This window comes from Leuresthes tenuis, unplaced genomic scaffold, assembly GCF_036924035.1.
Source record: "Leuresthes tenuis unplaced genomic scaffold, fLeuTen1.0.hap1 SCAF_10, whole genome shotgun sequence".
Taxonomy (NCBI): domain Eukaryota; kingdom Metazoa; phylum Chordata; class Actinopteri; order Atheriniformes; family Atherinopsidae; genus Leuresthes; species Leuresthes tenuis.
This window is the reverse complement of record NW_027325364.1, coordinates 31,277,248-31,294,631: the sequence shown is the minus strand read 5'-3', so window position 1 is coordinate 31,294,631 and position 17,384 is coordinate 31,277,248. Positions and strand designations below refer to the sequence as shown.

The 17,384-nt window shown below is 43.9% G+C and overlaps 1 protein-coding gene across 1 annotated transcript in view; it reads left to right on the top strand.

Annotated features, from left to right (window-relative positions):
• hace1 (HECT domain and ankyrin repeat containing E3 ubiquitin protein ligase 1) overlaps window positions 1-17,384 on the top strand; it is a 67,466-nt gene that overhangs the window by 28,976 nt on the left and 21,106 nt on the right. The window contains exons 12-14 of the mRNA XM_072394933.1: window positions 2,259-2,563; window positions 9,100-9,168; window positions 9,310-9,397. Of these exons, the coding sequence (XP_072251034.1) occupies window positions 2,259-2,563; window positions 9,100-9,168; window positions 9,310-9,397 (462 nt within the window). The remainder of the gene's footprint in view (window positions 1-2,258; window positions 2,564-9,099; window positions 9,169-9,309; window positions 9,398-17,384) is intronic.

Here is a 17,384-nt window from a genome sequence, read left to right as displayed (position 1 = left end):
ATTTTTAATGCAATCCAATGCATTTCTATGAGGATTCTGAACATTTTGTTACCACGAAAACGAAAAAAATTAATCTTTTAATTCGGCCCGAACCGAAACTCGCAACCCATGTAATGCATACGTCATGCATACTTTTAACACAATCATCCCGGCTCTGCATCAGGAGAAGCTCTCCCAGCTGAGTGTGCCTGACTCCACCTGCAGATGGATTAAAGACTTCCTGTCTGACAGGAAGCAGCATGTGAAGCTGGGAAAACACGTCTCTGACTCACAGCTCACACTGGTTCCCCCCAGGGCTGTGTTCTTTCTCCTCTGCTGTTCTCCCTGTACACCAACAGCTGCACCTCTAGTCACCAGTCCGTCAAGCTCCTGAAGTTTGCGGATGACACCACTCTCATCGGACTTATCTCTGATGGTGATGAGTCCGCCTACAGGTGGGAGGCTGACCATCTGGTGACCTGGTGCAGCCATAACAACCTGGAGCTCAACACTCTAAAGACAGTGGAGATGGTTTTGGACTTCAGGAAGAACTCTGAACATCAGCTCCCTCATCAAGAAAGCCCAGCAGAGGATGTACTTCCTGTGGCAGATGTAGAAGTTCAACCTGCCAAGGACAATGATGGTGCACTTCTACTCCTCCATCATTGAGTCCATCCTCACCTCGTCCATCACCATCTGGTACGCTGCTGCCACCACCAAGGACAAGGGCAGACTGCAGCGTGTCATTCGGTCTGCAGAGAAGGTGATTGGCTCCTACCTTCCATCTCTCCAGGACCTATACGCCTCCAGGACTCTGAGGCGTACAGGGAAGATTGTGGCTGATCCCTCGCACCCCGGTCACAAACTCTCTCAGACACTCCCCTCTGGCAGGAGGCTGCGGCCCATCAGGACCAAAACCTCACACCACAAGAACAGTGTCTTCCTACCCACTACTGGCCTTATCAACAAAGCCCGGAGCCCCCCATGACACTGACTGTCTCCCCTTCCAGACCTACAAGCTACATTACGTGGCATCTTCAGACCTTCTGTGTTACATTAATGTAACACAGAATGTCTATTTGTGTGTATATATATATATATATATATATATATATATATATATATATATATTCTGTAAATATATCTATATTGTCTGCACCAACTACACCAAGTCAAATTCCTTGTAAGTGCAAACCTACTTGGCAATAAACTTGTTTCGGATTCTGTATGGGTGGCAAATAATTTCACAGATATTTGATAGAGCTGTTGTTCCAGTCACTTTGGTACCTATAAGAGAAATATGGAGGGTGTTATAATGGGAATTTGGGATATATGATTTTAGTTTATGTAACTACCCAGAAAAGGTTGTGTATCTACTAAAGACATCAGCACAGGAAGGGAGTCTGTTGGGCAAGAGAGAAAGACCAATACATCATCAGCAAAGAAGGCAGATTTTTGTTCTGTCACTATTGTGTTTATTTCTTTAATCATATTATTTGGTCTGATCCACTTCACTATTGTGCTAAGGTTGATCTTGTCAAGAGTCCACAAAATGCTTTACATGTACTCTTTTATCACCCGTTCACACATATACTCATTCATGCTTCATGCTATATTAAGGCCATCAGTGTCTGCTTCCTGAAGCCAAACTGGCAGCTGGTTCCTCAGAGAGGGGCCTGATAACTGAAGGCTCTGCCTCCCATTCTACTTTTAGAAACTCTGGGAACCACAAGGAAACCTGCAGCCTGAGAGCAAAGTGCTCTGTTGGGGAAATATCCAACTATGAGATCTTTAAGATAATTATGATCATTATGATCTTTTTGTGAGGTGAATTTTCTTATTTTATTTTATATTTAACAGAGCCAATAAAGAAAAGTGAGCATTGGAGAACTTAAGATCTCTCCTGCAAATTTTCATTATAATCTGTGCTGCAGCATTTTTTATCAACTGGATGTCTTGGGGAGGCTCTCACAAAGGGAGATATTCCTCTCACAAAGGGAGATATTCCTCTCTCAAAGTATAATTAAAACAAAACAGTTTTTCTAGATCAGTCAAAAATGCACATTTTTGGGGGAGTTTTTGAAGATTTTTGGATGGACCTTTTCAAAACTGCTGAAGCTTTTTGTCTCTTTGAAAATAGTCTTATTAGGACCTAGATAATATCGATAAGTTATCAAAGTCTTTCAAAAATAAGATTTCAAAAATTCATTCCTCATGTGTAATCTCACCATGGATAACTCTCATCTCTTTTTTTTCTGTTTCTGTTTCTGTCTCTGTAGCCCTTGGAGTTACTCTGGCACTCACTGGATGAGTGGCTGGTGCTCATTTCCACAGAACTGGAAAGAAACAGAAAAAACCCATCTTCTGCCTCCTCCAGCAACGAGATAGCTTCTCTGCTTCTTAAACAGTGTGAATCTGACCACTCTGGCACTACACCAAAACTGCCCACCTTGCTCGACCGTCAGCTTGTTATGGAAGCAGAGTCCTACACCGACGGGGAAGATGTGATCTCCATGACTGCCAGTCGACTCAGTGCTGTTATTCAGGCCTTCTATCTGTGCTGCTCGTGTCAGATGCCACAAGGGTCAGTACTCAGCATTCCAGCCTCAACCGTTTTTGTACAAACGTAACATAAACATTGTTATGATACTGCTGCTGCTGCTACTGCTGCTACTCCTACTACTGCAACTACTGCTGCTACTCCTACTGCTGCTGCTGCTACTACTGCTACTTCTGCTGCTATTGCTACTCCTACTACTGCTGCTACTCCTACTACTGCTACTACTACTGTTGCTGCTACTGCTGCTACTACTGCTACTACTGCTGCTATTGCTACTACTACTACTGCTACTACTGCTGCTATTGCTACTACTACTACTGCTACTACTGCTGCTACTCCTACTACTGCTACTTCTGCTGCTATTGCTACTCCTACTACTGCTACTTCTGCTGCTATTGCTACTCTTACTACTGCTACTTCTGCTGCTATTGCTACTCCTACTACTGCTGCTACTCCTACTGCTGCTGCTACTGCTGCTACTCCTGCTACTGCTGCTGCTGCTACTCCTACTACTGCTACTTCTGCTGCTATTGCTACTCCTACTACTACTACTGCTGCTGCTACTGCTACGTCTGCTGCTATTGCTATTGCTATTGCTACTGCTACTGCTACTACTGCTACTTCTGCTGCTATTGCTATTGCTACTGCTACTGCCACTACTGCTGCTACTCCTACTACTACTGCTACTGCTACTGCTACTTCTGCGACTGCTACTACTACTGCTACTGCTATTGCTACTCCTACTGCTGCTACTGCTATTGCTACTGCTACTGCTGCTGCTGCTGCTACTACTCCTACTACTGCTACTTCTGCTACTGCTACTACTATTGCTACTCCTACTACTGCTACTGCTGCTACTGCTACTGCTATTGCTATTGCTATTGCTACTCCTACTGCTGCTACTGCTACTGCTATTGCTACTGCTACTGCTACTGCTATTTCTACTACTCCTACTACTGCTACTGCTCCTTCTGCTGCTATTACTCCTGCTACTGCTACTTCTGCTGCTGCTGCTACTGCTACTACTACTGCTACTTCTTCTTATTGTTATTCTTTAAAAGTGGGGATGTTGCAATGGAAAGCTCAGCAGCTTGGAGTCTGGCTGTTGCACAGCTGTTGCGGAAACTTTTTTTCTGAGGGCAGCAAGAAGAGCAATTCATGGTGAGAATGTGGCTCTTGTGAGCCCTGGTCAAGCAGAGTTTCTGCGCAACATCCTGGATGAGGGTGTGGTGATGTCCCAAAAATCTTTTCCACTGTCGTCACCACTGCTCAGAGACTTCAAGTCCGAAGCACGGCAGCTGCCCAACCAGATAGAGATGCAGCTGGTCAGCACGCTGTCTATAGTGTCTCTGTAGAAGGTAGTGAGCATGGGAGGGGGAGGTGAGTTCTCCTCATCTGGTGCAGGAAGTGCAGGTGCTGCTGAGCTGTTTTTGCAAGAGCGGTGATATGCTGTAATCTTTACTTCAAGGAACTTTTTGCTGCTGACCCTCTCCACAGCAGAGTTGTTGATGCAAAGTGGTGTGTGGCTTTGCCATGTTCTCCTGAAGTTGATGATGATGGTTTCTTTTGTCTTTTCAACATTCAGGATCAGGTTCTCACACACCTGTCCACCAGATAGTTAATTCCCCATCTGTAGGCTAGGGTGTTGTCTTCCTGTATGAGACCCATCACGGTCGATTTGAGCAGTAAGCAAACTGGTGGGGGTCGTAAGTGGGTGGGAGTTTAGAGATGATGTGGTCCTTAACCAGCCTTGCAAAACACTTCATCCTGATGAGGGTGAGTGCTACGAGGCGGTAATCATTATGGCATGTGATTGCTGGCCTTTTTTGCTCTGGAATGATGGCAGAAGTTTTAAAACGTGATGGTACGACAGCTTGGTCCAGTGAGATGTGTAAAATGTCAGTGTAAACCCCATTCAGATGGTCTGCACAGTCCCTTAACACCAGGTCTGGTATGTTATCAGGACCAGCTGCTTTCCACATGTTCACTTTGCTGAAGGCTCTCCTGACCTCAGCTGTGTCCAGACGGAGCGCCTGTTCATTAGATGTTGTTCAGTGCCTCAAACCTTCCAAAGTGTTGATTTTGTGAATTGAGAAAGGCTTTACTGTTTTCACATGATGGAGGGCCAGCTTATTTCTGGCCTGATTACCCTGCCGTATAGGTCTTGTATTCATAGGGTCTTGAAAGAAGTCCTGAGTTTTCCGACCATGAGCCCGCTTTACGGTACTCATGGCACGATTCAGTTTTGCTCTTGCTGTTCTGAGCAATAGCACGTCACCTGATTTAAAGGTATTGAAGCATTGTATACACCTGATGGCTCATCCAGGCTTTCTCATTGGCCAGTGTGGAGATGTTTTTGATGCCATTGACATGATCCATACACTTCTGTATGTAGGCACATACTTCACATACTCCTCCAGCTGTATGTTTTGGGTTACAGTTTGTGCTTCTCTGAACAGTCCTGTAGTGCTTCCAGAGCTCCTGCAGGCCAGATTCTCACCTGCTTCTTGGTGGCTTTTTCCCTTATCAGGAGAGATTTTAGGTGGGATGCTGTCTTGAATGCCTTCTTGATCTTTGTGTAAGCCAATGTGTTATTTCCCCTTGTTGCAAAGTTCACATGCTGATGAAAATTAGGGAGAACTGCCTTCATGTCAGCCTGATTAAAGTAATCAGCTACAATGAAAACACCCGCCAGATGACTATTTTAAAAATATATTAAAAGCTGTTACATTGATATTGTCTTAATAGTATGCATATGATTACATTGTTAACAGTTTAGCTCAAGTTATTAACTGGTTGACACTCCAACGTACTAAAGAGTGATCTTACACTTATCACAGAATGTGAGAGGAATAGTGTAAGAGCAATATTCATTGCTCTTCATTGCTATTCAAGCTATCTTGCCAATAGCATGAGCAGATGTGGGTCTACTGTGACATGTAATTCATGACGGACACACGTGAGGTGCTTTATGTACATCTGTAAAAATATACTTCAGTCTTTTTAGATTCACTGCCCAGTCTGGAGGCAGTGCCTGTCAATAGTAAGAAAGGCATTAATACCATTAGCATATCAACCACAGTGTAGAATTATTGTTAACAACTCTCCTCTCCCCACACACATTTAATTAAATGCACAGTTAAAGTTAAAGACGAAATGACCTGGTAGCCTTTTTTTCTTTTCCATTTTCTTTAGCTGTTAAAGAGATAGCTCTCTGTAATTCAGACTTCTATGTAAATGTTCTGCATGCCTTCATTCATATATTTTATTATGATGATGACCTAGAGGGCCATGGTTTGTCATTGAGGGAGACTGAACTGTACATCATGTGAGGTACAACGCCAAAGTCGAGTCACTCTTCTCTAAGCAATATATCATATCACCATTCTGATTCATGTTAATGTGCCAAGCATTCTTTGGTAGTCACTGTGGAGTACGCATCTCCACAAAAACCACCACCAGTACTTCTGTTACTTGTGATACAATGTCTGCTTTATCCATAGACAAACTGTGTACTCTGGCCCAATGTCACAGTCACCCTTCTGTCACATTCATATTTCCAGCTGATACTGTTGTGACTTTTGTGGAGTTCAATTTACCTATTATGCTATACTCAGTAGTTAAAGATGAGAAGTCATGAAGTATCAAAGATTCAGCTGGTTCGCGGTCCAATGATGGTTTATTGCAGAGTTACAATTCGACCATGCATGAGAAGTAGCCCGGGATAAGTCTGAAAACTCTTCTGAAAGTTCCCCTCTTTTATACAGGTTGGGCCTGTGGATGCTCCTCCCCAGGCCCCTCCTTTCATATGGCGTTTTTTCCCTAATCTTCCACTGTTATGTCTTAATTACTTAGTTTACCCGTGGCAGGGCCCTTTGTCCTGTCTTTTTTAAAACCTTTATTCATGTAATAGTCCTTCCCACTACTCCTGACCTCCCCTCTACATCCATATCTCCTGTTTACTATCTTTATAACACATACATTTTATTACTGCTTGACGTGGCCATACCTTGGTACCTTCCATGGCATTAATGCGTGACTCGACATTACACAGAGCTAACCTTTGGTACTTTCCATGGCATTAATGCCTGACTCGACATTACACAGATCTAAACTTTGGTACTTTCCATGGCCTCATTTTGTGTTTTTCCAGCCTTTACTTTCGTAAGCATTTCTTCATATTCTATTACTTTTAGGGCCCGGTAAACTTCCACCACAATACTGTGATAGTAAAAAGGTTCATCCAGAGTCATTTTTTAATTTGAGGCCTCTTACACTGTGATCAGCCATGTCTCTGTCACACCGTAATGAAGTGCGGGCCCCGGTGCGGTCACAGAGTCAGGAGAACAAGAACTCTTAGTTCAAACAAAAGTTTATTGGTTAACAGAAAATCTCACACAGAGGAAAAACCTGGCCTGGTGAGCAGGGAAGTCGGCCTGCAGGACCGGAACAAAAAACCAAGGTAATCCAAGAACTGAAAATAATCCACAAAACACCAAGGGTCAGGATCCAGGTCGTGAACCAAACAGGCATAACAAATACATTAACACACGAGCAAAGAAAGGCGGAGAAGACCAGGTATTTAAACTAACGGGGCAATCAAGGGAAGATGGAACACAGCTGTGGCTGTGACAGTCTCGTCTACTTCGTGTTTGTTCCCACTTATTCAATTCAGTTTTATTTAGGTAGCGCCAAAGCAAGGCACTTAAACAATATAGATCAATTCAAGCCAATTGAAATTCAATTAACTGTAATCATAATCTTCTGTTAGCTCTCCTATAGACGCAAGTAGCCACATAACAGCAGCTATGAGCTAACAGAGCTATAGTACACGTTCGTTCATTCATTCTTCTTAAAGTATTGGTGAAATAAAGACAGATAATGCCTTATTTAGAGGCTGCATCGTCTAAGCCCCGTTCACTCCGTTATATGGATATACGCCTATTGCAAGTTCTCTAAATAGTTTCTGAAGGACGCCGACTTTCGCCAAACTGCTCTTGGTGAGTAGATGAACGTATTTCATGCCAGGAATAATAAAAATTCCGGAGTTCCCCTTTAAGCTATGATGGAGCTCAGTCATTAAGAGCTTTATATGTGAGGAGAAGAATCTTAAATTATATTCTCATCAGCACTCTGGCTGCAGCATTTTGGATCAGCTGGAGGCTTTTCAGAGAATATGTGGGACAGCCCAATAATAAAGAATTACAGTAGTCCAATCTTGAAGTAACAGATGCATGAACTAGTTTCTCTGCATCACCCTGAGACAGGATGTTCCTGATTTTAGCAATATTACAAAGGTGAAAAAAGGCAGTCCTAGAAACCAGTTTTATATGTGCGTCAAATGAAAAATTCTGGTCAAAAATAACTCCAAGGTTCCTCACTGTAGAACTAGAAGCCAAGGAAATACCATCTAGAGTAACTGTATAACTAGACAATTTCTCCCTGAAGCGCTCAGGTCCAAAGAGAACAACTTCAGTTTTGTCTGAATTTAAAAGCAGACAGTTCTGAGTCATCCAGGTCTTTATGTCTTTAAGACAGGCTTGTAGTCTGACCAACCTATTGGTTTCATCTGGTTTCATAGATAAGTACAGCTAAGTATCATCAGCATTGCAATGGAAATTTATGCCATGCTGTCTAATAATGTTACCTAATGGAAGCATGTATAAAGCAAAAAGAATTGGTCCAAGCACAGATCCCTGAGGAACTCAATGACTTACTCCAATGTGTGAGGAAGATTCTTCATTTATAAGAACAAACTGGAATCTATCAGATAAATTACTTAAACTAGCCTAATGCAGTTCCTTTAATCCCAATAACATCTTCAAGTCTCTGTAACAGAATGCTGTGATCGATCGTATCAAATGCAGCACTGAGATCCAACAGGACAAGCACAGAAATAAGTCCGCTATCAGAAGCTAAGAGGAGATCATTGGTAACTTTCACCATTGCTGTTTCTGTGCTATGATGCACTCTGAATCCTGAGTGAAACTCTTCAAACAGATTATTTCTATGTAAATGATCACAAAATCACAAACTAATCTTGGGTCTAGGACTGATTAGTAACCCTGATCTGAAGATAGCTGCCACTCCTCCTCTGCCTGTGGTTGGAGGAATGTGAACACTTAAATTGTCAGAGGGAGTTGATTCATTAATGCTAACATGATCCTCCTGCTGCAGCCAGGTTTCTGTAAGACAAAATATATCAATATGATGATCACAGATCAAATCATTCACTAACAGAGACTTCCAAAGGAGAGATCTAATATTCAGCAAACAACATCTAATAGTTTGATGTTTTTATTAAAAAAAAATTGGCATTTGTGTTTGTTGTCGTGTTAAAATTGTCCAAGTCCATATTTATGCACAGTTAGAACACTGAAAATACTTTATGCACAAGCAACAGAGGGGCTGTTATTTGATTGCTAGTTAGCCCTATTTACCATGTTTCTTGTCAGATCTTTGGATAATTGATGTCCTATGTTATGAACTAATATTATTTTCAGTGAATTTCCCAGTGTCCATGTCTTTAGCCTCTCACTTTCCATTCTTTTCTCACACAGAATGACATCACCCCACTTTATAGAGTTTGTCTGCAAGCATGACGAGGTGCTCAAGTGTTTTGTAACCAGGTGAGTCAATATACATCAACCTCCTGATACATTAGAGATTGTATATGATCAAGCCACTCATGTTTCTCTTAATTTCTTTTCACTTTCTTTTTGCGCTCCCATTTATTCCTGTCTCACTTCTCTCTTTGCCTTCTCTTTCAGGAATCCAAAGATAATCTTTAACCATTTCCACTTTCTGCTGGAGTGTCCAGAGTTGATGTCACGGTTCATGCATATTATTAAGGGTCAGGTAAGACATAATACCTTCTACACCAGCCTAGCAATTGGCTGGTCTGGAGCATTGGTGAAGGTATTTCTCTCTTGTATTAACTCCTTTTAGATTTTTTTCAGCCAATTAAACATATTGAATTGACTTTGAGTCTGTCAGTGAATCAACTCACCCTCATCACCCGCAGCAGTGATGACACAGTTATTTCACATTTGTCATCTTAATTTTTCTATAATGCAACAAAATGGTCATGTGGAGTAGAGAAACAAAAGTGGTTCAAGTGAGACAAGCTCTGCATTAACGTCACCCTAAAAAACAGAAAATACCATTTTCTACTGAGATTTCTTCTGTGAAAATTCATATTTCTGAAACTCTTCTCTGTGCGAGTTTTGATGCTGTGCTGCTGGAGGGATTTCCGCTGATAACTCTGGCATATCTGTTTTAAAGCTTAATGATGGCAACAGGAAAGTTGTTAACCTGCTGGAACTGAGCTTTCCAAAGCCCAAGTAATGCCCGGATCTCACATCAAGATGAGTTGAAGGGGAGATATCGAGAATAGAATAGAAAAATACGTTATCCATCCCCTGTGGGGGAAATTCAAATTGTCATGTCGCTCAATTCAAATATTTACGATGATTGTATGTTAGAACAAAACTAATAACAATAATAAATCAATAAATAAAGGTCTAGGATGCAGAGCAGGAACAAAATGGAGAAAAAGGTGAAAGGGGGTTACGCCATTTCTTCCAGTGGTCATCATGGGAAGTGTGAGACCACTGGCAGATCAAATAGACAAGCTTGGACTCCTGATGAGAACACAGCAGGAATATTAGGAAGGTAAGATAATTTTTTTCACCCAAACATGACTGCAGGAACAACTGTAACACTTCTCTACTTAGCTTTACGACTAAATGGACAGTAAAGGAGCTAATTAACAACAGACGTGTAATCCTGGACATGTGACTTAGAAGGAGCGTTTCTGCACTCCAGATGTTGAACTGCTAGCTGTGAGGTCCTGTCCATGTTGCCTATGAGTGAATTCACTTGTGTTACCTGCTTCTGAGTGCACGTGCATCAGTTAAGATGTTGCCAGGCTATAAAAACAGCGCTCCAATCCACTGATGGTGACCTCAGAAGATGTCAACCACATCTTCCTCTCTGCTACACTTCAACTTTCAACTTGTTTGTCAGCTGATAAATATTTAGTTTTGTTATCTATCTGTAGCGATAATATATTATGATAATTATATCAGTATGTATATATATATATATATATATGTCAGCACATGTCAACATGAGATGGAACGAAATTTGTTTCCCTGGTCCCGGAGCTAGATAGAACTAGTAAACTAAGTATACAAATAAAAGAGAATTACACAAGATAAAGAAGGCAAATATAACAAGTATATAAACGGATAGATATAAAAAAGTGCACAAAAGGGGACTCAGCACACAACCCTGGGGGGAGCTTATGCTGAGGGTGATGGGAGAGGAGATGTCGTAGATCCTCACAGACTGCGGTCTCTCTGTTAAAAAGTCGAGGACCCAGTTGCAGAGGGTGGAGCTCAGTCCAAGTGTGGTCAGTTTCTGAACCAGAGTCTGTGGTCTGATGGTGTTGAATGCTGATGTGAAGTCCACAAAGAGCAGGCGAACATAAGAGTCCTTATTCTCTAAGTGGGTGAGGGCTATATGGACCACAGAAGAGATGGCGTCCTCTGTGGATCGGTTCTTCCTATATGCATACTGGTGCGGGTCCACAGTGACGTCAGTGCAGTCTTTGATGTGGTCCATAACCAGTCTCTCGAAGCACTTCATGACTATCGGGGTGAGGGCTACCGGTCAATAGTCATTCAGGTCTGTCACTGTGGAGGTTTTGGGAATGGGGATGATTGTGGCGGTCTTCAGGCAGGTAGGGACCGCTGCCTGTTGGAGGGAGGTGTTGCAAATGTCTATCAGCTGGTGTGCTCAGCTCCTCAGCAGCCACCCGGAGATGTTATCGGGCCCTGCAGCTTTGGATTAATCCTCTGGAGGGTCCTCCTCACTTCTGTGACCCCAGCAGAGGGTCTGAGGGGCTCCTCTCCTGGTGGGGGGGTGAGTCTGGTGCTGGGGGAGGTGTTCGGGTCGTCAAAGCGTGCGTAGAATCTGTTGAGGGCGTCGGGCAGGGGTCACTGGGGTATTGTACATCTCTGATGTTGTAGTTTGTGATGCACTTTAAGCCCCTCCACTTACTCCGTGGATCGTTGGACGTGAAGTGTCCCTGGATCTTCTGGGCATATGCAGCCTTGACCCTTTTAAATCCTGCAGTCAGCTGTCTCCTAGCCGCTCTGAGTGGCAGTCCGTCACCCTGGCTTTCAGCAGAGACCGGACTTCTGCCTTCATCCAGGGTTTCTAATCGGTTACTGTCCTGGATGTATCCAAGGACAGCCAATGTGTATTCCTCCAGGTCTATCTCTCTTTCATAGGCAGCTGCCTCCCTGAAGATCTGCCAGTCTGTGTGCTGAAAATAGTCCTGTAGTGTGGGGACTGCATCACTGGGCCACACGGTGGAGCTCCTTAAGCGCTTCGTTAGCCTTAGCATCCGGCGGTATGTAAACAGCCACGACAAACACCGCAGTAAACTCACGAGGCAGATAGTGTGGCCGGCACTTTACAGTCATATACTCTATTGCCTCGGAGCTGTGGCTGTTCACCAAAGCACAGTTCGTACACCAACTTTTGTTCACGTAGACCAGGGGTGCTCATTACGTCGATCGCGATCTACCAGTCGATCGCAAAGGTAGTATGGGTAGATTGCATGACATTAAAAAATAGACGTCAGCCTATCATTATCCGTCATTTGATTGATACAGGGCACCCAGTCAGATGACACCTGATTTTTTTTGTGACACATAGGTTACCACGCATGCGCAAACAACGGTGCTAAGTGCAGCATGACCAACAAGCTAGCGAGTTGGTTACCTCCAATTTTAAGCCCTCGTTTTATTCTCTTGAACTCAAGGGGGGTATAAACATGAGTGGGGGTGCTGGACCAAGTAAGAAGACAAAAACGTATCACTTTCATATGGAATGGGAGGAGTTTTCTTTCACGATGACATTTTCGAAGTGCCTTTGCCTCATCTGCCAGTCTACCATCGCAATACCAAAGAAGGGAAATGTGGAGCGGCATTTTCGGACTGTTCATGGAAAATATGATACAGATTTCCCGCCGAAAAGCGAGCTGAGGAAGAGAAAGGTGAAGGAATTAAAAAGCCAGTTGTCAGGACAGCAGTCATTTTTCACACAACTTACTTCAAAAGCGAAAGCCGCCACCGAAGCATCGTTCCGGGTGAGTCATCTCATCGTTAAAAACAAGAAATCCTTCCAAGACGGAGAAATGGTAAAGGAGACATTCGTTGAAGCAGCTGACTCATTGTTTCGAGACTTTAAAAACAAGACAGAAATAGTATCTTCGATAAATGCTCTCCAGCTGTCAAGGAGTACAGTTACACGGCGTTGTGAGGATGTGACCGGGCAACTTTGGAAAGACATCGCAGACTGTGAGTGTTTCTCACTGCAGTTGGACGAGTCTACGGACGTGAGTGACACAGCACAGATGTGCATTTTCATTCGTATGGTGTTTTCTGATATCACTGCAAAAGGGGAGCTATAAACAGTACTGTCCATGAAAGAACAGACGCGAGGAGAGGACATATTTCAGTCGTTCAAAAACTTCATTGATAAAACCCAGCTCCCAGTGTACAAATTGGTGTCTATCACCACGGATGGCGCACCTGCAATGGTTGGCCGCTTGAATGGATTTATTGCCAAGTGCAGGCAGGACGATGCTTTCCCGGACTTCTTGAATTACCATTGCATAATCCACCAACAAGCGTTATGCCCTAAAATGCTCAACATGAAAGAGATTATGGATGTGACAACAAAGATCGCCTGCTCTATTCGTACCAGAGCTCTTCAAAGGCGGTTATTCCGTGCACATCTGGAGAAGGCTAACTGCGACCACTCTGAGTTGTAGCTGCACACTGACGTGAGATGGCTTAGTCGAGGCAAATTCCTGCAAAGATTTCGAGAGCTCTGTCCGGAGATTAAGGAGTTTTTCCGTGTAGCTGGCCATGCAGAATACAAGCAACTAAGTGACAGGCCCAACTAAGTGATGATTTGGCAAACTTCCAGAACCTGGCGTCAGAGCTGGAGATGCAAGGGGGAAGGCCTGTGTGAAACTTGATAGTGCACGCTACACAGAGCAGATTGACAATCTTCTGTCAGAGTTTGACAAACGCTTTCAAGACTTTTCTTTGCTCGAGCCAGTCGCTACATTCATGTGCTATCCTTTTCGGGATGATGCCGAGGTGGATTTACTCGCATCAAAAATTGCAACACTGTTTCACCTGAACTCTTCTGGAGTGGAGGATGAGATTTTGACACTGCAAGCCGACATTGAGCTGAAGTCCAGAGCTCATGGACAGTTCTGGAACTTACTCACAGAGGTAAAGTACCCCAACATGAGGAAATGTGCTACCTCATTGACTGCATTATTCGGCTCCACTTATTTATGTGAGTCAGCCTTTTCTCACATGAAGATCATTAAGTCCAAGAACCGCTCAACCATGACTGACGATCATTTGGAAGTGTGCTTGAGGCTGTCTGTCAGCAGCTACTGTCCGGACTACGCATCCCTGGCTGATTCAATTCAGTGCAAGTCATCAGAGTAAACTCAGACAATGACAAAAAATGTGCATAGTTAATTGTGTTGTGCAAGATTGGCTCATGCGGTTCTGCAAGGGACATCAACATACATTGTACAAAAAATACTCAATATATTTATAAATATATTTGCATTTCTATAGTAGGTAGATCATTTTGCCTTGGTCATTTTATAAGTAGCTCGCATGCTGAAAAAGTGTGAGCACCCCTGACGTAGACACATAATCAGCCCCCGCGGGTTTTCCCCGACTGCACCGACTGCTGGTACGAAGAGAAGCCGGCCGTCGGAGCTGGAAGGCTGAGTCTGGCATGTTGTTGTTCAGCCAGGTTTCCGTAAGGGAAAGCACCGCACAGTTCCTCATCTCACTCGTGGCCCCCAGCCTCAGTCGAAGCAGGTCCATCTTATTATCCAAGGAGCGGAAATTAGAGAGGAACAGAGACAGGATCGGTGGTCTCCCGGTGTTAGCCTTTTGCCTGGCTAGCAGTCCACCCCGTTTGCCCCTCTTCTGCTTCTATGTGCACCGCTTCCGCTTGCCCACTGTCCGGAGGACACCCCTACGCCTTTGGTGTCCTCAGGAGCCATAATCTGCCCAGCAAGCATCTGCCCTGAGTCCGAGGTCTGCTGTTGTTGTACGTGGTGTTGATGTTGTTGTTGTTGTGCTCCTGGCCGAACTGTCCCTTATAATAATAAGTTTGGTTCGTCTGTATGTTGTACGCTTGTTTACACAAGCAAAACTGGTGAAGTTGGCCTCGGGGCCAACGGAAAAAGTACTAAAAGGGGGCTTAACCCCAGGAGCACAAGAAGCCGCTGCACTGCTGCGCGTCACCATCTTTATATATATATATATATATATGGAGCAATCATCTGCCACCTTCTCTACATGGACAACATCATACTGTATGCAAGACATCAATTCGCTGATACTGATATTTTGCAAGGACATTGGGATATCATTCAGACTAGATAAATGCAGCCGAATGATATCAAAGAGAGGCAAGGTGATCCCGACTGAAAGTGTTGAACTACTAGAGGGCGTCATAGCAGTTGATCAGGACAGCTACATGTCAGGGCCTCAGGACACAGATGCAGGGTCAGTTTGGATTCAAAGAGGTTTATTTTTAAAGGCAGGGCAGGATCTCCAAGCAGAGCAAAGGAACAGGCTGTGAAAACCTAAGCGCTCTCCTCAGTAACTATGGCGGAGGATGAGCACGGCTATGAAAGTTACAAAGCATAAACCGCTCCAACTCAGGAGGAAAACAGAAACGCTATGAACAATTTAACAAAACATAGACACGCTCTCCTAACAAGGCGGATTTAAACAAAGGACGCACTTGAAAAACAGAGGCACTATGAAACTTAAACTATCAACTTAAAGCTCTCCTTTATCGGAGGCGACTATGAAAGGTAGCAATGAAAAATCTCTCCTAAAAAACGGAGGAACAAACAAGGCTATGAAACTTACCGTTTTGAATAAATAAACTATGAATAAAAATAAGTTACAAAACAAGATGTCTCTGTAGGAGGATCGCTTCACTGCAGGCTCATGGAAACTATGACTGAAACTATGGCTCCAGACAAAGCTGGTAATGTAGCTCAAATGGAGACAATATACTGGCACAAGACAAGGGAAACGCAGACTATTTGAACACATGAGGGACCAAGGGGAACAGGTGGAAACACTTGGGAATCAGGGAAGACAATTAGAAGCTTGACATGGGAGCAAGGGCAAGATACCTGAAACAAGAGGGGAAAGTTTAGTGATTTTTCAAAATAAAACAGGAAATGACGAGACAAGACATGAAACAGAACTTAAATCGTGACACTACAAATACCTTGGGATCCCACAGGCAAATGGCAACCATGAGGAGGTTGTAAGGAAGTTATCCACAACCAAGTACCTGCAAAAAGTGAGGCAGGTCCTGAAGAGTCAGCTGAATGGGAAGAACAAAGTCCGAGCCATCAACACCTATGCCTTGCCAGTCATCAGATACCCCACTGGCATAATAACCTGGCCACAGGAGGAGATGGAAACCACTGATATAAACTCAAGAAAGCTCCTCACAATGCACTCACCCCTAGTTCGACACACTGAGATTGTACACTAAGCAGAAGGAGGGAGTCCCGGGGCTAGTGAACGTCAGAGCCACTGTCTCGGCCAGGGGTCAGCAACCTTAAATACTCTGCATGATGAGATTAGCTCGATGATAGCTATAGTTGGGTTATGCTCCTTATCTGAGGGTAATTATCCTTGGATATATGGCGGTGAATGAATGGAATCACTGGCACAAAGCATGTCATACCCCGGTACGATAGGTGGCACTGTACCCATTTCAACTATCGCTAATAGAGCCACTTCATGTTAACGTCTTCACCACCAACAACAACAAACTCAGGCATTCGAGAAAGATGGCGAACGAAGAGCAAGATGAAGCTATGTCCCTCTACAATTGAGATGAGCATGGTTATGGCACAAACGCGATGCACAACGGCGCATTCTCCATCACGTTGTTTATTTCTTTCCGTCGGCGGTGACAACAACAGTCATATCGTGTCCTTCGACTTCCGGATGACGACCCTGGGAAAAAATCTCGAGCTTGCGCAGAACGCTCCATCCGATCAACTGTCGTCTACATGCACCTTCAGTGTGTATTTGGATCGAGTTATCTCGGGGTCTTAACCTTTTGGTCTTAACCAGTCTCACCTTTTCCTCGGCGGACTTCTTTACTAGGTTACTGTACGAACACGTTTACTGTGAGTTAGGTATTTACCTCTGCTTGTGACCCCATGGCACACACGCTCTCCCACCCACACCTCTTATTTGCTGCTTATGCCAGAGGGCAGCGTGCCACAGAATAAATTTTTCGCGGGCCTCCACTTCAGAAAGTAGCACCTCCATCTCGCTTTCCGTGAAGTTCTTTTTTCCGTCTTTCTCATTCTTTTTTCTTTATTTTCTGATCGTTCAGAGAGAGGAATGGCAGGTGCGAGTAGGGGTGTGTACAGGGAGGAGTCGGGTACTCCGACATGTGCGCTCAATTCCACGTTGATTGGGATGTACAAAGGAAATGTGCTTGGATTCATACGTGCGCACAGATTCATACATCCGGATATTTTTGTGTGTGGGAGGGCTTTTTGGTTTGAGCGTACGCCATGTTTCAGTAGGAAATCCACGCAAGTTTTGTACATGAGGCCCCAGGGCCTGTAAACATATACAGGGACAGTACTGGACTACATTAAGTTCTGTATGGGTATTGTGTCTGTGGACAAATGCATCCGGGTTTTTCCAAACCAGAAACCCTGGATGACTAG